We start from the raw sequence: 25,620 nt of genomic DNA, 5'->3' as shown, positions 1-25,620 counted from the left end.
TCTCCTCTCTCCTCAGCATTTTCACACCAATAGGCAGTGCCTGCTAATTATGTGATTAGGAAAGGTGCTCAAATGGATGATTCAGAAGAAAAACTAAGGGGAAAAGTCCTCCTGGGGTCCCTCCCCCCCTTTTTTTCCCCAAGACAGGGCTGTGGAGATGGGTTTCTGTCAGGAGGGAGCAGCGCGGGGAGGAAGGATTACTTGGTTTTGCAGTAGGCCACCACACACATGATGCCGACCACTAGCAGGGCGATGCAGATGCCAGTGATGGTCAGCACCCTCTTCTGGTAGAGCTCCTCTGCTTCTGGAAAGGGACGAGAGCAGATGTCACCAAAGGCCCCTGACCCTTGCCCGGACTTACAATTGAACAGTTGGCATGCTGCATGGCACTATCCATGGTCACAAGAAATAAACATGTGACAATTCATTACTGTTGCAGACATACTTAAGGTACAGCATAACACTGCTCTATGTGGTGAGTATAAACAACAAAGCCAGATGGGGCCATTTACAATAAAAAACAGTATGCCATAATATTACTTTAATTATAAACTATCGATATATATGAATTAAACTAGCAAATCATAAACATTGATTACAAGGTAACTATTTGGTTAAAACTGTACTTTTATTTTAAAAAAATCTCTTGCAAAGACAACAGGAATCAACGCCAATAAAAGGAGCTGGGTTTGGCACCACTGGGACCCTCCTCTCTTCCTTTCTCTCTCCACCCCCCGTCACTTTTGATTTCCCAGGTATTGTATATTCCAGTGGTCTTTACAGAGAACCATTTATAACTTAACGAAATAAACTCAAAGACATTTGCGAACATGAGCTTGGCTTGTAGTGAGCAACCAAATCAGGGCAGGATCCGTATGATTTCACAGTAAAATGTGAACATAAGCCACAGGATGTGGAGTAGCAAGACACTATATCAGAGAAAATCCAATCTGGTGGCTAAGACAGTCCTGGGCAAAGGTGAAGACTTGTTCTTCGGAGGACAATTATTATTACGTCACCAATTGCACTTAGACTCCTCCTCTATCTGTATAAAGGAATAACTAGCACAAATAATATGTAATTTGGAATAGATTATACATTCCTGCATTGACCAACATGGCAAATTAGCTAATGTAGATTACACTAAGGAGGTGTGAGTTAGAATTTTGAAGTAAAGGTACTATTGTACCTCAAATGCAACCAGTCTCTTATGCATGAAAGTCTTTCTATTTGCAAAATAGTTTTTTGGGGGTGGACAACTTGATTGATTCTATGGTAGATCAGGTTCTTAACAAGGTTGGCTGACTTAATGGTGAACCTGATCCCTTAGACAGCGGTTCTCAACCTGTGGGTCGCGACCCCTTTGGGGGTCGAGCGACCCTTTCACAGGGGTCGCCCAAGACCATCGGAAAACACATATATAATTACATATTGTTTTTGTGATTAATCACTATGCTTTAATTATGTTCAATTTATAACAATGAAATTGGGGGTCACCACAACATGAGGAACTGTATGAAAGGGTCGCGGCATCAGAAAGGTTGAGAACCACTGCCTTAGGAGCTGAACTTCCAACCAGTTTAATTACACTTATTGGAAGTTAGTTTGCAGGTCATTGAGAAAGAGAACTCAACCAGTACATAACAAGCAGGGTCAGCTGTGCTTGGTTTTCTGATTAACAGGCTGGTCAAGATCTGGGGGATATTATATAGGGTGTCCCAAAATTCACGCAAGATTTTCAATTCAATTCAATTGAAAATCTTGCGTGAATCTTGGGACACCCTATAGGAATGAACGCCTCTTATCCGGGCATCAACATGGGCCTTCTGAACATTTCCAGTTGACATTCTCAGTCTCAGCGACCACACCTCTTTTCTCTATTGAAAGAGAGCAATTTGCAGGAAGTTTCCTTGAAATGAAAAAGTGCATTTTAATTTCTGTGACACAGTGGACCTTATCATTATACAAAACATTTCCTACAAGCCAAGCCCACGGTAATCAAATTCCAGTTAACAGGTCAGGAACATTGTCAAATCAAATTAATAGAGCACTGATTATTAACAGGAGGAGGAGGAGGAGGAGAACAGAAGTCAGTGGGTAAAAGACTAGAATGCCACAGAGATTAGACAAAAACAAACCAGAAGGGTTGGAAGTGGGAAGGAAAAACAAACCGAGGAGGACAGACAGACTGACAGAATGACTGAGGGAGGGAGGCAGTCAGGGTCAAGGCAAAACAAGGTTAGAAGTGGAGGAGTCATCTGAAGTCCCTGGCACAGCATGCCTGATACTAAGGGAGGAAAAAGAAACAAATACAAAGAAAACCGGAGGGAGGAAATGCTCAGGTAGGAAGCACAGGTGGGTGCGAAGTTGGAAGGGTTACCCCATACAGCATAACTCCTAACCTAGGCTGGCCAGCACAGGGAAGCCACAATTAGGAAGCGAAGCAGCTGGTGCACTGCGGTGCAACAATGAACCAGGAGACATAAAAGTGGTGTCACATATTTTTGTGCCGCAAAAAGTCAAGTGAGGAGTGGAATGTGAATGCTGATGTGTTAATTGCTTGTGTCTGCTGCCTCTCCTCCCCCATAGCCACAGGACAGGGAATTACATTTTATGGGGTGCTAATCTGTGAGCTGGTGCCACTGGAGCCTCCTCCATGACCTGGCATCCAGATCAGTATTTAGCATCTATGTCAAGCAGCAGAGGCAGCACCTCCCTGCTGGTCCTCCAGGGGACCCAGGACGCAGAGCAAGGCTCCTTTGGTTCCTGCGAGCTGGTTAAGAAATTGGAGTGCACACGTATTATTTCCAAGAAAATGAAGACCCTGCCTTCTGTGTCCTTTTTCACTCACTCTATTTTTTCTTCTTTTAAAATAGTAAGGGCTTGGTTGCGTTGACATCTTACCATCGTATCTGAAGGAACACTGAGAAATGGTTTCTGCAAACTAAAAACATGGGCTCTAGCCAAGGACTAAAGGAAGACCAAGCATCACATATACTCTCAGGGATTCTTTTGACACGTTTTTGATGGTTAATAATAAAAGAATAGTTTGACCTGGGTTTCTGAATACCTGGCATTCTTCCTATGTTCTGTAAGAAGGCACACATTTCCCTGTGAGATCAGTCATGGAAATAAAAGGGCAGCACAATAAAGGCCAAGGGGTCAAGCAAAAGTGCTAAGATGACCCATGAAAGCCAAGGCCCACAGAACACAGATGTGGGACTAGGATTCTGTATTCCCATCAGCATTTACTGACTGCCTTCAATGTTTCTCATCTGTTTCTGTTTGATTTTCCAATGATTTCCTAGGTCAGGTCGCCCCCACAATATGAATGTTAAGAGAAAAATACTTGATGAAAATAATATAAATACCCCACCCCCCTTTTTTTTCCTCCTTATTTTTTTCCTAGTGTAAAATGGGGTCAATAGGACAATAGTAAATTAGAGGCAGTGCTGAAAAAGAGAAGCCCTCGGTCCAATTGGCAGCTCGGCCGTAATGAGTGGAAAAGCTGCTGAGACTTTGCTCTTTGGTTTGGCTGGACATTCAGTGAATCAGATTGAGCATGTTTTTCAGTAGGATCTGGCCAGGCCAAGAGACAGAGGCCTTGTCTTTCTCAGTTTTAATTGACCTTTAAGGTCTGACTTTCCTTAAGGGTTGACTGGTCTAGTCTTGGGACTGTGGAGTCTTTATTAACTCTTACGATCTTACTAAGGGCGAATTGGTATATCGAAACTATCCTTTACCTCACTTCCTTGCTCAGGAATGGGAATAATAAATTCTATAGTCAGACTCCAATGTGATAAAGTAGAAAAGATGCTGTTGGGGAGAAGAAGGAAGGTGATGGTGGAAAGCTCTTCCTCGTTCAGGAAAGGCTAATAAGCCTTTTCAGAAGTGGGTCATTTTTTATCCCAAGGGAAGTAAACCATATAGATAACTCCCCTCATATAGGCGACCTGCCACTCAAGTGCCATTGTTAGGCCCTCTCTTGCCTCTCACTCTTGGGAGGTGTTCTCTGATGTTCAAAGACCACATATAAATGCGGGGGATTTCTCATTAAATGGTTTTCTCTTGGAAGATTTTTGGAAGAATGGACAATTCATTGAGTTTCTATTCCTGCAACTGGTAGAGCCTGCGACAGCCTCATTTCCCACAAATACTGGAAAGTGCATTAGCTGTCAACTGTGAGGTTATCAGCCAAAATGAAAGAGCAGTTGGAGGGTGCCCTCCCTGTATGTTGTCACTGACACTAGCTGGATGGGGAGCAGGTATTCTGTTAATCAGGACACTGTTAACCATTACCCATTTCAGGGCTGTGTGCAGTGTTCATGAGGCCTGGTGCCTGTGCAGTGGAGCCTCTGGGAAGGTAGCACGGCTTCCCCTCCTCCCAAGACTGACCTTTTCTATCAACTATTTAGGACGAAGGCCTTCAGAAGGAGCATGCTCCAAATTCATATGCTCCTAGGAGATATTTGATGTTTACAGTATTTGATTACTTGTCTGGATAATCTTAGTGACTCAAGTTTAATTCCATTAGCACTAGAATTTCCACCTAAAATAGCACAAGGCTTATATCTTTCTGTTTTCTATTTCCTTGCTCAGGAGATAATGAAGCTGACTAGAGTCATGCTTGAATAGCTCCAGAAAATCAGAGCAATTCATGTCTGTTCATGTCATATTGTGTTGCAATGTAAGGGCTTTCTATGTTACTATATTGCATATGATTTTTATATTGTATGTCAAACTCCCATCAGTCTAAGATGTGGTTTTTGTTTTTTTGTTTTTTTTAGGGTGTAATATTTAAAACTTCTTTGGTTCTTAAGCCCCTGGTTTGTTTCCTCCTGTAACCTTGTATGTCATCCCAACTTACCCCAGCTCTTAAATAACATCATGGCCAGATCCAATCAGTGGGTCAAGGAAGGTGGGATGTATGTGAATTTGCAGCAGGTGAGGTGATTTTAAACTCTAAGTGAAGCTTGGGAATCTAAAAGCTGCTGTGCTCAATAACATTTTGGGTAAACTAATCATAGATTGAAAGTGGGACAATCACTTTAGTTATAGCTGTATGATCCCTTCTAAAGAAAAAGGAAATTAGTTAGGAACTGAAAGGTAAGAGTAGGAAGGGAAAAAGATTTCAGCTCATAGGCTCTAAATTCTGCAGGCTAAAAGGAATGATGATTGGTCCATACCCATAAATTCAATCCCAAGATGCTCTGCCAATGCAGAAAGTTGACAAAAAAAGAAAGAAAGGGAAAAAGTTTCAGAAAAGAGTAATACACTGCACTCCAAAACACATTACACATGACTACTACGTCTCTCTGTGCGTGCACATTGAACAGGACAAATGGTGGTTGTTAGTGAAGCAGTGCTCAGGTACGCCCCCCGGAGTCCACAAAGGGAACTTCTCTTTCAAGGAGTGTGCAAATACCGGCACACTGAGACTTTATTAACCCTTAAAAGACTTTACTGAGGGAGAAGTTGTATAGCTGAACTAGTCTCTACGCTCCTGCTCCCATGTTGTTTAGGAATAGAAATATCATATTTATAATTACAAAAGGCATTTGGCATTATTTCATCCCTATCTTTTTAAAAGGTAGAGGCAAAGTTCCAGGTCGATGAAATTATTTTCCCCTAAGACACACAGTGGCAGAGCCAGGAATAGAAGCCATGAGTTTAAAAATTTAGTCTGAAAATTTTATTATATTGGATTTATATTTTTCTTTGGTTATGCTCTCATCTTTCTTGTTGATTTTTAAAAACACAGTCTCCTTGCCCTGGCAATTGTGGCTCAGTTGGTTGGAGCATTGCCCTGTATACTGAAAGGTCGAGGGTTCAATTCCCAGTAAGGGCACATATCCAGGTAGGGGGTTCAATCCCCAGTTGGATGCCTACTTGAGGCAATCAATTCATGTTTCTCTCTCTCTCTCCCTCTCCCTTCTCTCTCTTTAAAAAAAAAAATCATCTTTGGGTAAGAATTTTAAAATTACTAATAAAACACAAACTCAAGCCCTAACCAGTTTGGCTCAGTGGATAGAGCATCAGCCTGTGGACTGAAAGGTCCCAGGTTCGATTCCGGCCAGGGGATGGGTGTTTCTCTCTCATCGATGTTTCTACTCTCTATCCCTCTCCCTTCCTCTCTGTGAAAAATCAATAAAATATATTACAAAAAACAACTCTATCTCCTTGTCTCCTAACTTTCTACTTTCTCCACCCCTCATGTGATATTAACAAACATTTCTACTCCAAAAACCAGAGAGGGCACTGGGGCATCAGAACCTGCTTCCAGCTTCCTCCTGTCATTCCTGTATGGCACAGCAAACACTTAATGCCTTTTTCAAATTGTTAAAAAAAAAAAGGGGGGCGGTGAGGGGGAGGATACAATTCCTGCAGCTTTTAGTTAATTTTATTACTCCCTCAAATAACAGAGAGCCGATCAGATGATCACTCCACAGTGCTGAGCTCTGAGACAGGCACAGGCATCCAGAGGACGCAAGGGCAGGCCAGGAAGGGAACTCAGAGGTGTGAGCCCCCAGCCTGCGCTCCCGCAGAGGCGCCAGGATTACAGGCCTGGCAGGACCTGCATGGGCTTAAATGGGTAGAGGGGGAACATAAGGCAAAGAAGAAAAAAGCTCTAGAAATGACACTTCCCATCTTTGAAACAAAAATGATTAATCAAATTCTACCAGATGGGGCCCTTTAGGAGCACATAGTGTGATGGCGAGGCAGGGCCAGAATGAAAACAGAAGTCAGGAGTCTACATTCCTCCCCTTGATCCCTGATTAAAGAGACACCAGGGCGGTCCACCAATATGAAAAAACACCTCTTAAGTTTGGCAGAGGGGGACTTCTCTTACAAAGCCATCGGTTTGGGCCCGGACAAAGCGCCTCCTACAGAGAGGGAAGGGTAGGAGCTAAGAGAGCTGGAGCCTTCCTGGTTTCAGGTCCTGCCTCTGCCATTTGCCTGTTCAGTGATTTTGGACAAGTTAATTGCTCATTGACCAAATGCTTATGATACTGACACAAGCCTCACAGGGTGACCCTATGGAATAAAGAAGCCGTGAAATGGGTCGGCCAGTGGCCAAAGGGTTTAACAGCTTGGAGAACATTCTCATCTGGATGTTCCCCTTGGGCCAGTTACTGCATGGAGATTTACTTTTGACTAATTTCATAGCCAGGAAAACTCTGAAAGCTCCTGGGATACCTCAAGAATTTAGACTTTAAAAACTCGCCACCTCTTAAGAAAATGAGGTTTCACAGATTTAAAAAAAATCAAATAATTCATTGAGTAACAATGATAGAGAAAGGCACTAGATATAATAGGGAGTCCCTCTGCCTGGGTCCAGGGTATTCAGGCAAATAACTACATTTTTCATAAATTAAAAACCAGAGGATATGGGGTTGATTTGGCTGCACGATGTTCACAGCAAAACAAATGTATTCAAATCAAAACAAATGTCTCTTGCCTTTGTGCAACAATTTGACAAATGGACTTTCTTTTTTTTTTCCTCTTCAATTTGTTCCCTTCATGTAAACTTTGGAACACCAGGTATGAAAATTCATGTTCAGAGGGAGTGATAATAAATTTCCTTAGAAATTTTCATGAGGATGTGACTCAAAATTCCTCCCTAAAACTCTATCTCTTGCCTTTTGCTCCTACCAGTCAGTAACAATTTAAGGGTTAAAAAAATCAAGAAATATCTACAGAAACTCTTCCCAGAGAATCATTACTCCATGCCTACGTGAACACTGCTAATGATCTGCATTAGGTGCACAGAAAGCTTGGTTAAGTCTTCAATAAAATTAGTAGCATGCCCATGCATACATATTACTGCATTTACATTTATAGGTAAGTCTGTGAGCCTAACTATAATTTCATTTCATGGGAAGTCATTCATATCAGGCAGCTCCAATTTCAAATAATTCAAAGGGAAATTGGTACTTAAAATTGGAATCTCTTCTGGCCATAAGCCCTAACAAGGAAACAAGCAGAGGAAACATGCATCAGTCATTCTAGACCTGGAGCAAACACTCCTGTAATTTATTTTTACTATCAGTGGCTACGTTTCTTCATTGTGAGTCAAGAAAAAAATAATACACAAACACTTTTCATTTCCTAAAGAGGTTATTACTTTCTATCTATTCTATTTAATCTAATGTTGGCTTGGGCTCATTATGCATCATACACTTCCTATTGAATGTCTGCCTAGCCACTCCATTTTCAAATTAAATTAATAATTCAAAAACACAAAGGTTACTGTAAACAATTCAGTTTCCTTTTCTACATGTGATTTCCTGCTGTGCAGTAAGCAATATAAAAATTTAATTTAAATCCGAGAGTCTTCAGAAACTATTAAATATTGACTCACTAATCCTTTGCTTTATAAAGGATTTTATAATTGTTTGAAGAAAACTGATTAACCTGCAGGTTAATTTAAATTTTCTATTCCATTAGTGAAATGAACAATGAAACAACTTTCTTTGACCAAAGTTACATGTTCATGCAATTATGGTTTCTGTTAAAATTTGAAGACATTCGGGACTTAATTCTTTAACGTCCTGGGTCTCCTTATGGAAATAACCCGAGAGACTTGTGTATCGTCTTGCCTTTCTGCACCTCTGAGGTTTCTAAAGGAGTTCTGTCAATGTCAATTCTAAACGGGACCAATTTCATGTCTCACTTTTTAATTTTCAACTTACCTTTACAAATGTAATAGGAGACTCTCTCCTTACTCCGGTTTCCATGTGCACAAGAGCACACTCACAAACACACACACAGCAAAATCTCACTACACTCTGGTGGAATTCATGATAATTTTGTCGGAGATTGATGTGCCTTTATTCTACTGTTAGCAAGATACATGTTTGATAAATGAATGAATAACTTGCTTTTAAAGATTTAGAAATCAACATAAGTAATTTGTGCAGCAGTAACCTATGATTCAAAATTATTTTTAAGGATATCTGCTAAATTTAGTCATTCTGAGAATAGGCCAAAAGTTCTAAAACTGCACTCTTTTAAAGTATTCTATAGTTTGGGCTATTCTGTAATTACTTCCTATAAAATGTTAGTTTATATATGACATACTTGCCCCATACTTCCTCTAACTATTGAAGCCTTCAATGTTTTATTCCCCTCTCCATAAAGTCTATAAATTGATTATGGATTGCCTGTACACACACACACACACACACACACACACACACACACACACACTCACACACACTAACACAATCCTTTGAAGTAGGAATTGTGTCCATAGGTTAAATTTGAAGCTGACTAGCCTTGGCAATATTTTCCTAGGAAGCACTATAAATATGTTTTATTTCAAGGCACATGGCTGCCTTCACAAAAGCCATATAAAATAAACATTTGTTCCATTCTTTTTATTATTTAAATCAGTTCTGATAAATCAATAAAAGGCCCCATAGGAAATTCTAACCAGAAAAGTTGCATCAAATCCTGATAATGTAATTTATGTGTTAATAAGCATTGTAAAAGTTGGACATTCTTTTGGAACATTATTTTTCCACTGGAAATGTGGTTTGGCAAGTTAAAAAAATGATTCTCTTTAAAGCTGGGGAATATCATTTCTTTTAAAATTTATGTCCTGTGTTTTAGACTTTATGAACACTAACAAGTACATTTTAAACATTACCACTGTGGCTATGTTTTTTATTCTCTGTGCAGCCTTCATTGCTACTGAACATAAAGTTCTTAGAACAGCAAACATCTATTTTCCTGTCTTCTACGGGGGAGTGTGCAGAAATAAACATTGAGAATTTACGACACAGAGGTTAGAAAATTAACTCTGGGCTAGACAAGTTAGGGAAGCAGTTTCTGATCAGAGGGCCTTGCTTTTCTGGGCATGAGGCAGCACCAATGCACAGTCATTGCAGTTTCTGTTCATAAATGTGCTTAGGATCGATCTTTGTTAAATCAGGTTAAATGGGAACGCTGCTTTTCTGGATGTCTTCCAAAAGCTCACGAAAGAGTTTGTTCAAGGAGTCACATTTTGATTCAATACACAGTGTGGATCTTTAAATAATATCTTAGGACAGAAAATGCTCTCAAAGAGAAGTTGAGAATATTTTCTCTGGTTATAACTGTCAGATCCAATGGCATTATTATTTTTAGAAATGTCTCCATTTTTAATGCTTTTCTCTATGCAGTGGCCCAATATTGCCTTCAGTGCACAACAAAACGATGTAACACCAAAATTTTTAGTATAATGCAAGTGTTCAGAATTTTTGTTAAATTATAAAGTATAATTTCATTGCATTTATACAGTTACATGGACTTGCTAAATCTATATTGTTTGAATACCAACACATAATTTCTGAAAGGAATGGCTTTAATATATAAATTCTCTTATTTTCCTTCTATTTTCACTTTCCATCTTACCTACTTTTGAAAAATTAATCTATAGCTATGGAGAGAAAAATTCTGTTCACTAAATGCATATGATTTCAAGATTTGTCAACAAAGTGAAGATTGCATTTGAAAATTTAGTAATATCAATTTACCAATTTTTTACAACAGAAAATGGCTAAAAAATAATATTTGATATGTAGCCCATGTAAATATATAATTAATACCATTTCACTCAATAAATGATTCAATATTATGGGTCTAATCTCCCCCTGATGCACAGGAAATTTATTTTTCAATGGCACTTATTACTCTAGGACTGTTAACCTGAGGGACTGAATCTTATTCGCTGCGTGCATCTGAATAAGGATAAATCCACTCTTTTAGAGCCCCCAGATGACCAGCTCCTATCACTGTTTCTTGTGTTACATAAATTTACATTGCAATGAGCTATGTGTTATATGCAGGGCGAGCAACTGATACTCTAAATCAGAGGTGGACAAATCCAGCCCACTGCCTGCTTTTTATAAATAAAGTTTTAATACTACAGAACCATGTTCATCACTTTATGCATTGTCTATGGCTGCTTTTGTGCCACAATGGTAGAGTTAAGTCAGTATTTACTGTCTGATCCTTTACAGAAAAAAATTGTCAACCTTTGATCTAAATGAATAGCTTTATGGAATCCATGTTAAATACAATACCTTGGAAGCCCCAGTATTAAAAGCTATAGTCCCAATTCACAATAGAATGACAAGTACATAGTTCAGTTATCCATGCCATAATATGCAACATGAATTGCACTGTTTAGGAATGATGTTCATGGAGCCATAGAAACTCACTAACATTTCTCAGTTCTGCATTAAATATTATCTAGCCCAGCCAGTGTGGTTCAGTGGTTCAGCATCAACCTATGAACCAGGAGGTCACAGATTGATTCCTAGTCATGGCACATACCCAGGTTGTGGGCTCAATCCTCAGTGAGGCACGTGCAGGAGGCAGCCAATCAATGATCCTCTCTCATCATTGATATTTCTATCTCTCCCTCTCCCTTCTTCTCTGAAATCAATAAAAATGTATTTTTAAAAAAGAACAGAAATATATTATCTAGAGGTGAACTGTTATATTTCAAAGTAAATAATAAATATTAAAAAATCTATTTTCCCTTAAAATTACCATTGAAACTAGCAATAAAGATATGCTAACATAAACAAATGATTATTTAAACTAGTTCTGAATCACTTGTTTCCTAAGCAACATAAATAGAAGCCAGGCTCTCTCATTTGCTGTGAAATGTTTGTTTGTTACTAATTTTCCTACTCAGTGCTTTTTTTATACCTAAATGCAAACTGCTGGTTAATGAAGAAAAACATCTGAACTCTTTTTATTACGTTTATTCGTTATAAATACATTCTGAAACCAAATTTAACTTACCATCATTTCAAGTGCATACTGGTTACAACTTAGCAACATCTTTCTCAGGATGTTGTCATTTTATAAAGAAGATGGACTGTTCAGTGGAATGCTTTTATTTTATCAATAAAAGTGAGACTTTTCAATGCCTTTATTATAAATGTACTGCTTGATATTGACTATCATTTTGTATCACATTATTCAATATCAATTTCAGAAACACTGGGAGCCTCACACACCTATTAGGTTCTCAGAGCCAACTAGCCATGAACAGAGGAAGTAATACAATCGCTTTTGTTAATGGTCTCATGCGACAGGCAGAGGCAGTCAATGTTAGACCTGGTCAAATGCATCTAGCTCTAGGTGAAATCTGAGGGGAGATGCAGCAACAAGAAAGCAGCACCGACTGAGCATGCTCCTATTCAGGCAGAGACAGAAAGGGAGTGGACGTACTGTAGAAGCTGGCCATTACGTAGTTTTGGCAACGATCACCAGTAAACTCATTTGGGCACCTGAGAGAAGAAACAAAAAACAATGGTAGAAAAAACAGAGAAAAAGAGAAGAGGTGAATATATGCTAGAAAGAAGCTCCTTCAGTGTCATTTGACCGAACTTGGTGAGTTCACCCTCAGAAACGGAGTCTTTGTCCTAATCATGGTTTTCAGACTCTGGCGTTTCCCCCAAAGGGTTAGAAATCTGGACCAAATGCAGTCCTCGTGTTTGTATGACAGGAAGATCCCAGCATTTTAAGTGACTGCTTTCTTTCAAAGGGAGCCACTTAAAATTAAAACATCATCTCGGTTTGCCATTTGATAACTTCACTCAACATTTGGAAGGGCGCTTTTTTGGTTGGCCTGCCCGCCATGGTTGCCAGCATCACTGGACACCCTGGTGGGTCTTTCTTTTAAATTGATGACCTTTTGGGCCCATGTTGTGAGACAGCTGAACAAGGTCAGATTCAATGACTTATGCCCCGAGTGGTGAAACCATAATTCGAACAAAAGGAATCCGTTACAACTGAGCTGTAAAAACACCAAGTGGTAGTGCTTGTTGCTGTAGTTTTGGGGGAAAAAGCAAATTTCAGATTATTTTAACATACTTTCTTGGTTTTGGACTTTCATGGGCACATTCTCAGTACATCTTGCTCCAGTGAATCCAGGTTGGCACCTAGAGGGCAAAAATGTGATAAGCAATAGAACGCTAAGGACATTGAACTTTCAGACTGGCAATTTTCCTCCTACGGAATATGGAGATTCCTACAAATGACCTGGTGACTGAACAACATAAAGAAAAGAAAAGACAAAAAACATTTAGAAAACCATGTCCCATGAAAACTGTGGGTATATATTTTTGTTGTTATTGAAATGCTTCAGTCTTCATAAGTTAACTGAAATTTAACTAGAGTGAGGTTGAAAAATTGGATGGGGCTGGCAAGACCTGGGCAGCTAATTCATTTTCCCTTTGGCATCTCCTTAGTTGTCACTGATCCTTGACTTTTCTTATGTTAATAAGAGTGACCATTTTGTAAGGAATATAAATATCTAATCACTATTTTTACACCTAAAACTAATATAATATTGCATTGCCAGCTGTCATTGAAAATAACTTAAAAACAAGACAAAACACTGGTTTTGGTGAGAGCTTACATGAGAGCCCATAACCTTCAATTATTTAAATCATTCTGAGCTTTTACTTTTATAAACATTCAATTTTGCACTTATTTCATAGGTATTTTTATAAGTTAAGTCATCAAATTGCACTCAAAGTCAAGCACTTTCGCACCCTAATGATTACTGACAAGAGAAACTACATTCCCTGTATTAAAAATATATATTACATATTAGGTCTCATTTTTAATGTTGAAAGTGAAAGAGGCCCATTTTTATTAGAACAAATTTCATTTCATTCAACTATTCTAAATACAAATACATTGTTAACACTTAAACATTAAAACTTCTACAGTAGTACTTGATGTCATTTTGCTTTTGAGGTAAAACTATTTGGAAATTGTATAAAATTTAAATTTTATTCACTCACATATATTCACTTATCAAAATTCTAGAATTGATATACTATTGTTCTTGTAGTGGAGCTATTGTCCCTAAATATGGAAGTCCTTTACAACTACTCTTTTTGTGTTGTTATTCCAGTGACAAAAGCATTTCAGATTGAATTCATTTTACCCACTATCATGCTCTAATAAGAATGGGCATACCTTAAGCTCTAGTGTTACTAGGGCCATCGAAAGATTCTAAGAAGCAAATATACTTACAGATGCTCAACACCCAAGGCCATGATTATTACTAATAGCTTATATAAACCATGAACATCATGCAAAGCACCTAATGTAATTGAGTTCTGACAGCACATACCTCATGATTTACACACAACCCTTTCTTCCCCAGAGCAAATAAGAGTAAACACTATCTTTTGGCATCAAAGAGAAGTGAACAAAACTATTTATTTTTACTAATACAGGGATGATTTAAAAAAATTCCCCTTAAAGCCAAATTAAATGCCAAAAAATGTTATCACGTGATTTGGCACATCTGATTCTCCTACTTTATGAAGAATGGCATGAAAGATAAAATACTGGCAGTTCCAAATTTTCAGCCTCACGTGAACCCGTGTAAACTTAAAGTATAAATGATCATTAACAATAATATAAATGAGCTTAACAACAAACACCTTGTATTGATTGATATGGCCCTTTTGAGCTCTTCAAAGTCAATTTTATATAAATTAGTTGGTTATTTTTGGTTAGAATATTTTTGCTTCAGTAAATAGAGGAAGACCTACTCAGAGAAATAAAGAAATAAAAACTATAACCTTTGAGGCTGGGTTACTTCTCATAAAGACATCACTCTACATGCTTCAGTAAGAATGTCTTCATATATATACAAGAAAAATGCATGGAAACCTACTTTCCATATAATGTATTTGACATAAATTTTGAAAGTATTTGGGGTTTTTGTGTATTTGTTTCTGAACCAGGACTATAAATCCATATAGACATACCCTGTAATTAAGGAGGTAATTTCAGAACTAAATGTATTCTACAATGATTATTTCATCTTACCTGTTTGCCTTCTTGAAAAAAAAATTAAAATTCTAATATTGTTCACACAATAATCCACTTTTTTCATACAAAGAACTCAGTATAAGATATGTGAATAATGTGTGTTTGTGTGTCTGTGTAGGGGAGAGAAGAGGAGAGGAGAGGAGAGGAGAGGAGAGGAGAGAGAGAGAGAGAGAGAGAGAGAGAGAGAGAGAGAGAGAGAGAGAGAGAGAGAGAACACTATAACTATTTGAGGTCAGGAATGCACTTATGAGTCTCTTAAGAGAAGAAATATACATTTATTAGAAAATTATCATGTATGCATCTTAGATGACAGTTTTGAGATCAGAGGGCACAGAACAACCAGGTGAAGGGGATAAAAAAAATCTCACCCAATCAATTTTATAAATGGTATGAAATTCTATAATGATGTTTCCCAGGAAACTAGCATTATGGGATGGTGGTTTATCATAAGATGATACAGAATATTTGGTACAGTAACACTAGAGCTTAAGGTAAGCCCATTCTTTTTGGAATTATCAGCTATGTCTAAGCTAGAACTATCCTTTCACTAATGTTGATCTTCACTCAGATACATTTTCCTAGTGTGAAGCCTTATTATTTTTCAGAGTGTGCTCCATGGACCAAGAGCACCAGCATCTTCTGGTTCTTGTTAGTGGAAATGCAGAATCCCAGGCCCTAGTCCAGAACTACTGGATAAGAGTTTGTATTTTATCAAGATCCCCGGGAGATTTGCATGTACATTAAAGCGTAAGGTGTCAGTGACCCTGAGCTTGGAAGATGAAGACTAAGGCTCGCAGCATCCTGGCACCATCACATCTTGGATGTGAGCAGCCCACTGGGCTTCATTGGGCCTTAGTCTTTCTCAGTGATAAGATTAAGGGATTTAACTAAGCGATTCTCAAAGGTTTCTTTTACCATAACAGTACTGGGAATGGAAGCTCATCCTAGCACATGGAATCACTGTGCCAAAACCCCTACGTCATTTCTTTTGAATGCATTACCAGTCAGGAAGGACTCAAGGACTTCTAAAAAATCCATTTTGATAGAATAAATTTTTAAGACAACCATGGAGGTAAGACAAATCTCAAAACCTATTCCCAAGCAATTCAGGCGTTCAGCAACAACAGTCATCGTGTAGTTTTTGTGGATACCAAGAGCTGTTGCCAAATCAAATGGACGGAAGTGGAAACTGATTTTCCGCATAAGCAGACTGCAGACTGCATTGATTGTGTAGAAAAAGTATGTGCAAAAATGAAAACTCATCTGCTCTATACACCCTGAATCAAGTCTATGGAATTACTTCTAAAAGAACTTCTAACTTATTGCTATATTAGCATTATATGCTAAGCATCCAATCTATCACTTTCCTGGGAGGTAAGAATACCTTAAATTTAATCGATTTTGAACAATATGCTTTGGAATGAGTTTGAGCAAATCCAAGAATTTTATTTCTTAGAAGAACCTGGTTGAATAACAATCAACCCTCTACTGTAGCTTCAAAAATACATATATCATTTGTTCCATTGATTAGATTAGAAGATGGAAAGACATATTTTTGTTTGTTTGTTTTACTTTGGTATTTTCTCATAATGTGATGTGATCTTTTTTCTATATTTGTTCTTTTTTAAAATTTTTTATTGATTAAGTTATTACATATGTGTCCTTTCCCCCACATTTATATTTGTTCTTATTGAGACGAAAATTCACAGACAGTTTGTCTAACATTAAGTATCACTTCTTCCAACTGACCCTGACCTGCAGCTCCCCATCTCCCCACTTCCACACCTGGGTATGGATTCCCTCTCAGGCTCTCATATGGGACCCTGTCCCCATCTCTTTGACTGCCCTTATCTGTTTGTATTGTGATTATCTTTTTGTAAGGACAGTGACCACATTTTGATAATTTTATCTCTAATGTTTAGCACAGTGCCCAGCTCATAAAGGGCTCTCATAAAATATCTGTTAAACTGAACCTACTATAGGATCAGACTGAAGTGTTCAGTAAAAACTGTATCAAAGAGAATTTCATATAGTCAACTGATTTGCCAACTACAGGTCAACATTGAACTTCTTTTATTTTTTTAGTTTACGACAGATTCTCTTCTGTAGACTCCTAAGTAACTCTTTTATAGGGGCTCCCAGCACCCTCCTCACAGACTCCTTCCCCTAAACAGAAATCTTTACCATTGTGTTGAGAATTTGAAAAGACTCTAAAACTCTTTAATGATAAGTCTATTGCCTCAAATTTAAACTCTGTTACTGAAATACCAGTTTACTTAGGGTTCAATAAAGTAGTACAATCTAGTAACCACGACTTGTACACAGCATCAGTAAAATAAAAACTGCCCTAATGATAAACTTACTATACTGTGAAAATCCTAAGATATTTACTATATAATTGACCATAAAGTCATGTATTTTGAAAATCAATTTAGTGTTCATTTTATTTTTTATATTCTAATTGAACAAATTATTTCCCATTTTTTGGTGGGATGCTAAATATATTCAAAGATATTTACAGAACCCCCAATTTCTGGTTATTTAGGGTTTGCTAAATTTATAAACCATTATAAATGGTTTTTTGGTTTTTATAAATGTATGGTCAAGTTATAAATCATCCTTAAGCACTCTTTCTCTTTTTTCCTTCCTTCCTTCCTTCCTTCCTTCCTTCCTTCCTTCCTTCCTTCCTTCCTTCCTTCCTTCCTCCCTCCCTCCCTCCTTCCCTTCCTCCCTTCCTTTCTTTCATTAATTTTCATTAGGCCTTCCCTTGATGAGTTAGGAGAAGGCAAACAAGGTCCACTTCTGATATTTCCTTTCTCTTTAGTCATCACACTACAATGACATATTTGGACAATTTTAAATACCTTGTCTAAAAAGGAAGTGTCCTTTTTGTTTTTTTTGCTTTACCTCAGTACTAGTTTGGTTATTACCTTCATATTGTGAAACATCTGAAATGCTTTCTTTGGTGTCTATATTTATAAATACCAAGTAATAGAAATACCAACAACTAGACATTGAGGAGTATCAGCGGGGTTAAGTGTTAGATATTCAGACCTTTGCTCTCACTCTGAACAAACTGGAGTTGGTAGTGTGAACACTAGCTCAAAGAGTGCTGGTGTTTGTCTACAGGATTATATTGCAAACACAGACTTTTATCACCCCTTTGCCTGTTCAGCGTTCTGGCTGGACCTCACCCACTCACTGGCTGAGAATCTGTGTTGTAGATTATTCTTTCCCAAATGTACTGTTACTATTAGTCTGCATTTTTCCAAGATGACCCTCATTCTGTTATCTGCCTTTAAGGGAAATTCCTAGAAGTTTGTATATGCTTTTCTAATTTGTGTTTCAGTGTTTTTTTTATGACATCATCTGCAAAAGACATTTATTTTCTCGAGGGAATGTCTTCTTCAACATCATTTTAAAAAATCAAATGTAAAATGTTCCAATAGCATTTCCTTTATAGCCAACCATATACCTCCCTATCTCCGTCCAGCTAATACATATCATCCCTTTTCTTTTTTATGATGATCTGGAGACTCTCAATTCATGAGATAAAAGGATACACTTGGTGGCCACACTGGACTCATGGGCAAATACTGAGGGGAAAAATCCAAGTTGCCCTGGCCCTCCAATGTTGTCTTTCAGTGTCTAAGACACAGAATCCCAATAATGAGGATGGCAGTGTTTATGGATGAACCCATCCTTGCTTGAACCTTGTGGTGCCCTTCCCAAAGCTCTGTTTGCACAGCTTGTGCTGAAATGCTCATCTGTACACCAAAGCCCTGCCACTGTTTATTCTACATGATGTATCTGTAAGTTTGGGGTCAAACAATTCAATGGGATATGGGATCAATCCACATCCCATACATCTCCACATCGCGCTTGACACCATGACATATTGACTGCTAATGTGTGGTTGGGTCTTCCTCTCCAGAGAATGCCTTTTCCTGTCTCATCAAACAGAACTTTGTAAATTCAGGGCTTTGCCATTTTATCTACTCCACCAGCTGCATTTGTTTGAAGAAACACCTAAATATTCACATTTTACTTATATCATTCAAAATACATTTAAAAAAACTGTGCACTGTATTTTTAAATAGACTATATGCTTCTCAAAGTGAGGGCTGCAGACCCTTTTTTTTTTTCGGTCTCTGCTTCTGACTAGTTGAGGTCCCTCATTATACATTCCCTTAGTTCCCTACATATATTTCACAGCCCTTGACACCCCTATAACTACAATGAAATTAATTACTTGAAATGCATTTATTACTTGCAATAGCCTATGGAAGCAGAGACCAACATGGTTTTGTTCATGACTTCATATTAGGCACCAGCACAGAGCCCTCTTCAGAGAAGGAGCTCGGTAGCTACACATGGCTCCCTGGCTGGTTTTAGAACAAAGAAAGCAAAGCTATTGAGACGACTTAGTCAGTGCACCTGATTTTAGACAAACCTGCACCTAAATTGGTTCCTATGAAAACAAAGGGATTTCCTCCAATCAATTAGGGAGTGAAAGTCGAAATGGGTTAATATATCCCTAGAAGCACACGGCAGGATTTTAGATACATGAGGCACCCAGGAGAAATGGAAGACATGGTCCTCTGAAGAGCTGATGATCTTGACCTAAGACACAAAAGTCCACCTACTCTCTCTGGCAAATGCTTCTGTATCTGTTAACTGTCATAGCATTTAAAAACAGAAGGGCCATAGGTAAGTGTCACACTCATTCTAAAGAACGAACTCTTCCAGGGCTGGAGTTCGAGCACAATTAGCAGTCTGCTCTTAAGGACAAGTTCTAACTCAATATATATCCCTTGTGTCTAGTCCACATTTCTCTTTCTACTGCCAAGATGACTGGGCTGCAGGACACAACTATGAATTTGAATCACCATGTCCCTTTCATTATGCTAATCTAGCTGCTAATACGTATTATACTTTTAATCAATATGATGCCAGGATTTTATGAAACTTTAACCTTAGCTAGTGTTTTTTACTTTCTCTCCCCATTTGACCTCGTCCTCGACTTTCTCTAGCCTGTGCGGAAATCTTCTCTAAACATCTGCTGTGTTTATGGTGTCCCTGTCCTGCTCCAGAACATGCTATGACTCCCTATAAGCTCTCAGTGTCCAAAATCCTCCGCCTGGGCTCTGGGGCTCAGAAACTGGCTCAATGTCTAACTCAGTGTTTTGTTTTACTTCTCAGAATGGAGCTGCTGGATTAGATGCGCATGCCACCGGGTCTCACAGAAACCATTACTGTAACCTCGGTGCCTGTCTGCTATAGAAAAAAGACTCCATAAGTACGGGCCATGTTTACAAAGTCTTCTCCACCTTATTCCAATCGTTTCTTTTCCTTCTTTAAATTCTCTTTACCATAATAATCAGCACAGTGCCACTTGTGATGTATTCACTCTAATTGATTCACTATGTCAGCTACTTAATTTTCCTAAACAGACTAAGTCCTCCGGGAAAGAGACCATGCATAGATGTAGCTGTCCTATAAACAGATGTTAATTAATATTTCATTCATTGAGTGTAATTTAACATTTGTTGTGACCTAAAATCTACATTTATATATTTTTCATAATTGTCTCCTATAATGATACAACATAGGCCATTATATATACTACATAGTTTCATAAAAACTAACTATAAAACATCATAAGCTCATGCATGTTTGAAGGCACCTCCCATCTTCCCAAGGCTTGTTGTTTTTTGGGGTTTTTTTGCATAAAAGAAATATAATGAACAGAGCTTTGCAGGATCTGTCCAATGCAAAGCCATAAAGCTAGCTGGTGGCCCTGCCGAACCAAATAAAAGCTGCTAGTGTTAAGTAAGATGAGGAATTGGGGATTAAATATGATAATACAGTCTGTTAAGGCAGGTGTTTATATTTTTCCAATGTCTACAGTGAGAATGTAATACTACCATGTACTTTTTATTATAAGGGAAAAAAATCGTGCTTTTGCCAGAGTTAGAAGTACTTTAGCAGAAATGAATTCATTTAATTTCACTAACTTCCTGGGAAGAAATTTGGAGAACATATTAGCTCTATGTTATGAATTAAGATACTGTCCAGGGACTTGAAGTGAAAGGGCTCACGACTGTTTACCAAAATTGGTAGTAAAAACTCTAGTCCCCTCATGGGGAAGCCGCATCTGTCCATGGGACAACATAATGGGTTTATAAATGTGGTCTGGTATGAAATCATTTCTAGATTAAAAAAAAAAAATCACATCAGCATATTCCAAAATAGTTCTCTACTAAAACTGTTTGGAAAAACAGACATACAAGAATGAGGTGGTGGGGGAGGGGGGGTAGTTGGAGAAAAATTGGGCAATGTCATGGTCAACTGTCTTATTTCTTTGAACCATATGCCTACATAGGGCATCAGAGGGTAAAAGATGAAACATTTCTTTTCTCATCTTCATATAATAGTCACTATTTTTTCCTCGGGATAAATTTTAAATTACTAGAGAGGGAAGAGAAATATAAAAGATGAAAATGACCACTTAAATTTCCACAGTCCCCAGGGGCAAAGCCAAGTAACCAGCAAACCTCCCCTCAGAGAAGTGTTTAACTGTTTTATGGGGAATCCATTGGGGACACCCTGTGCTAACTGGAGAGACAAAAGGGATTTGCTGTAAAGTCTTCAGCTTTAACGCCCAAGAAGACAACCGTGGATTAGGTGACCAGAGAGACCATTTGGAAACGCTCCTGCCTGTGGTGCTTCTGAGTCATGGCTTCAGGCAGGAGTAAAGCTGATTTTCAATGACGTAGCTCATGCTTCAGCAATGTTTTGCTATAGACAGATGGTCCATATGGAAACTATGAACTGGCTTCACGTTCAAGATTGTGATGAGCCAAAGCAACATTTCCATGTTTTCTGCTTCTAGCCAAGTGGTCTAGTTTACAACATATTATCCTCAGACATGGTATCTTATGTGTCCTGGTTTTCAATTCTGAGTTGTGATTATTTTTAATGCTATAAATTTTTAAAGACACACTTTGACTTAAAAAAAAGGCCTGAAATATTTTGGGTGTTAACTATATCCCAATACCTCACTTAAGGCACTGTCTTGCTTTGATGCATCAGCAAACACATGGTCCAAAGAAGGGGGGTGCTTATCAAAATCATAAGCATCAAAAAGTTTCATCCCAACAAGATCCAGTAATAAGCTTTAACACTTTTCTGAGACCTTCTAATTACAAAAAATCAAAATCAAATTATGAAGCCAATTTGCTGAGAACTAGCAAATAACATAACCCACTAGACAATGAATTTGAGGAATACAGGGTGTTCAGTCACAGTTTGCTGCTTTAATAATTACTAGAGAAATAACAAGCATTTGTTTCTGGATTTTTTTTTTTTTCTGGATTGGGCTTAAAATTTATAGGTGAAAAACTATAGGTGAAAAAAAAAAATTGCAGTTGTTGGCACAATACCAAAGTGGAACAAACGAACCACACTTCTGTGATTGCATGTTTTGTATAGCACGTGGGAGGGCTGCAGAATCGCTGAAATTAATATGTGGAAAATAGCTGCACTGGTTCCTTAGAGGTATTTGGAAACGATCACATGTACTCACTCAGCTTGTAAATCTTTGCAAAGGCTCTGATGAAAAATGATCATGTTTCTTTATTATAATTAAAATATAGTGGTCTCAGATGTTTTTCTAAAGAAGTAAAAATATGAGACATAGATAATATGAGCACTTTGTTTAAAAAGGAGAACTTAAGAAACTATAATTTAAATGTTTTTCAAGGAGATTTATTAAAATATGATTGGATTGTATGTCTGAGATTAGTACAGAATAACAAGATGTCCCCATATAATAAATAGAACTCATATTTTATAGATTATAATTCTCAGTTTCTGGTATTTTTTATTTTGATCTGAGAAAACCTTAAAGAAAACTGTAAAATTTATGCCTCCTGACTCACTGTGATAAGTCCAAGAGTGCCATGCTTGTGTTGTATTTACACCAAGTCGTCAGAACCAAAGACTAAAACTGAACCATTTTAATTCTTTGCTCTAGGTATACAGATTTGAATATACTGATGAAAAAGTAAAACTCTAAGATTAATTTTAAAATAATAAACACTGATAGTCATGTGAAATAATTCAAACCTGAAATATATTTTTCTATACATTCTTTCATTTTTATCTTGCTTTCAATTTTTGAAAAGACTATTTAACTTTATTTTGGCTTATAATCATTACCTATCTCTATCAAAGAGATGTTTAACAATTGAGGTGATTCCTACTCTTTTATTCACTCCAACAGATGATTTTGACTTTTATAACTTGTCTGAAGGATAAAATCAGCTATACAACCAACACAACTTATCTTCTCCTAGTACTGCTTCTACTCTTAAAAGAAAAGATTTTGAGGGGAAAAAAGCAGTTCTGGGAAGTACCTGTTCATGAGGTTACATGAGACACTGCAGACAGCCCACGTCTAGAACAGCACAGGGAACAGTGAAACATCTCTTACAAAGTGACATTTTTGTCCGGTGTTATGATTGTAAAGCATGTGTCTTTTGAGATGTACTTTATTACTTAGAAACAATGAAGGTTTTTTTAGAACTGGCACATAAATATTTGTATACTACTTACATGATGTTTGAGATTGGCCTTAATAATTTCATGTGCGCTTTTTTTTTTTTTTTGCCATTTTGCTAATTATTCTATTAGCTCTTTAACAAACTCGCTCTTCTTTGTCAACACTTAAGTCACAAGCTAATATTCTGGAGCAGAAGTCATGTTTATGATGGCATGTTTTTTTTCTCATGTAGGACAAGCAGTGCTACTTTATAACATAGGACTTCACTATTGTTCATCATTTCAGTGCAAGAGTAAACTTCCCTGTACAACTTGTGGCCTAAATATCAAGAGTTTAACCTAAGTGCATGGAACAATAAACACATGCTTTTTAATGAGACCTGTTAATATCACCTACAAGGTTTAAATATTTAATGTACTGATAACCTTATTGTTTTAGTCTGCCTATTGAGAGGGAATAACTGTGACTTCTGAATGGTGCATCAAACTCCTTCAGGTGATAGGGCAGAGTGCTATTACAAACATATCTATGAAGAACTGCAGTGCATAAAATAACATTCTGCCCTCTTTACACAATGCTGCTACAACACTAAATCCATTTCCAAACGCATGCAGTTTTTTTTATAATTAGTGAGATCAATCTAAATTCCACTTAAAAAAATAGTTATGAAACAGTAAGTTACTATCAAGTTACTATAAGAGCTGTGTTTGTAAAAAATCTTCTGTACTTCTGTATCTTTTAGTTATCCTATTCGTTTTGCTGGTGATCACTGGGGTAAAAAACAACATTATCTTTCAGTTTAATTCACACATTGGATGGAGAAGTAGGTACCAATAGTTAGAGGCCTCTATGATATTTGCACATCTCTTCTAGGTAACAATGATAAAAACCATAAAGAAAGCAACTTTATAAACATGAAGGCAAAAAGGAAAAACAATTGCAAAAATAAAACAGCACAATTCTGAATATAACAGAGATGACAAATGGTGTGAACTTTTAAAAACAAATAAAAAGCATTATTCAACAGGATGCAATGAAATTGGAAAAAGAAGCAACAGTACATCATGAAACACAGAGTCATCTGAAAGAAGCAGTTATGGACATAAGCCACAGAGAGGATTTCTTTCCTTACTTGCACAAGTATCTTGAGGGGTTTGAAAGGTCTTTCACCATGAAGCACTCGCCTCCATTCACACAGAAAGTTTTCTCCTTCTCTGCACATTTTACAAGATGGCTTGTTCCGGTGGTAGATGTAGATGTAGCTGGATGGAAGATAAAGAAGGGGAAAGGTTTAGAGCTCTCTTCCCCCTTTCTAGGCATCCTTTAATCTTAAATTTCTTAAGAGGAAGAGGTCAAAGAAGGTGCAACAGACTCCACTAAACTTTCAGGCTTAATAAACAACAGCAAAGAAGTTAAATAATTTCTGGGTGTAATTAAACAGATCTATATATATAAAAGCCTAAGTAACCATTACAATAGGTCGACTGGTTGCTATGACATGCACTGACCGCCAGGGGGAAGATGCTCAATGCAGGAGCTGCCCCCTGGTGGTCAGTGCACTCCCACAGCCAACCTCCCGCGGCCAGCCAACCTCCTGCAGTCCCTCCCCCGAGACTGGACGAGACAGCCCAATTGGCCCGATAGCCGAGGGAGCCCACCTGTACATGAATTTGTGCACTGGGCCTCTAGTACAATTATGAAAGGGTAACTATTATTAGTTAATTTAATTACAGTAATAGGAAAAGGGCTCAAGATTTTTTATAACCAGTAGTTTATCTTCTAAGGAAGTTGAAAAAGAGCAGATCTATTGTCTTTAAGTAAAATGCATTTTCCAGGAAGGCTCAAAGATAATGATATGAAGTCATGTCAGTGCAACTCAATTTAGATCTCAATTTTAAATGGCAACTAATTGATAAAATTATTTATTTTAAAAATTATGTTTTATATGCATTTTGACCATATTTTTTATATATAATATATAGCAAAAAAATACAAGGTGGCTTATTTGTTCCTTATGAAAAATTATATATCAACTGAATATATATATATTATATAGGTTGGGGGGCATTATTTTCAAAATTTCCACTCTATTCTAATTTCTCATCAGAATATTTTTTGAAATGTCAAACTGCCATCATACTTTGGAGGAAATGGAAAGACAGTCTAATACTGCTAAATATGTAGACTAAGCACAA

The 25,620-nt window shown here is 37.6% G+C and overlaps 1 protein-coding gene across 12 annotated transcripts in view; it reads right to left on the bottom strand.

The window, feature by feature from the left end:
- Positions 1–25,620, bottom strand: part of NRG1 (neuregulin 1) — a 998,992-nt gene that overhangs the window by 15,694 nt on the left and 957,678 nt on the right. For 4 of the 12 annotated variants that reach the window (XM_036302056.1, XM_036302058.1, XM_036302061.1 and 1 more), the window contains 4 exons: positions 24,558–24,687; positions 12,232–12,290; positions 5,187–5,210; positions 202–304 (listed from right to left, as the gene is read on the bottom strand). In XM_036302056.1, coding sequence (XP_036157949.1) covers positions 202–304; positions 5,187–5,210; positions 12,232–12,290; positions 24,558–24,687 — 316 coding nt within the window. Of the gene's footprint in view, positions 1–201; positions 305–5,186; positions 5,211–11,799; positions 12,174–12,231; positions 12,291–12,876; positions 12,945–24,557; positions 24,688–25,620 lie in introns of those variants that run through there. The other 8 variants (XM_036302064.1, XM_036302065.1, XM_036302060.1 and 5 more) reach the window with 5 other exon arrangements.

Source organism: Myotis myotis, unplaced genomic scaffold, assembly GCF_014108235.1.
Source record: "Myotis myotis isolate mMyoMyo1 unplaced genomic scaffold, mMyoMyo1.p scaffold_m19_p_3, whole genome shotgun sequence".
NCBI lineage: Eukaryota > Metazoa > Chordata > Mammalia > Chiroptera > Vespertilionidae > Myotis > Myotis myotis.
This window is presented reverse-complemented; position numbering and strand designations above follow the sequence as displayed.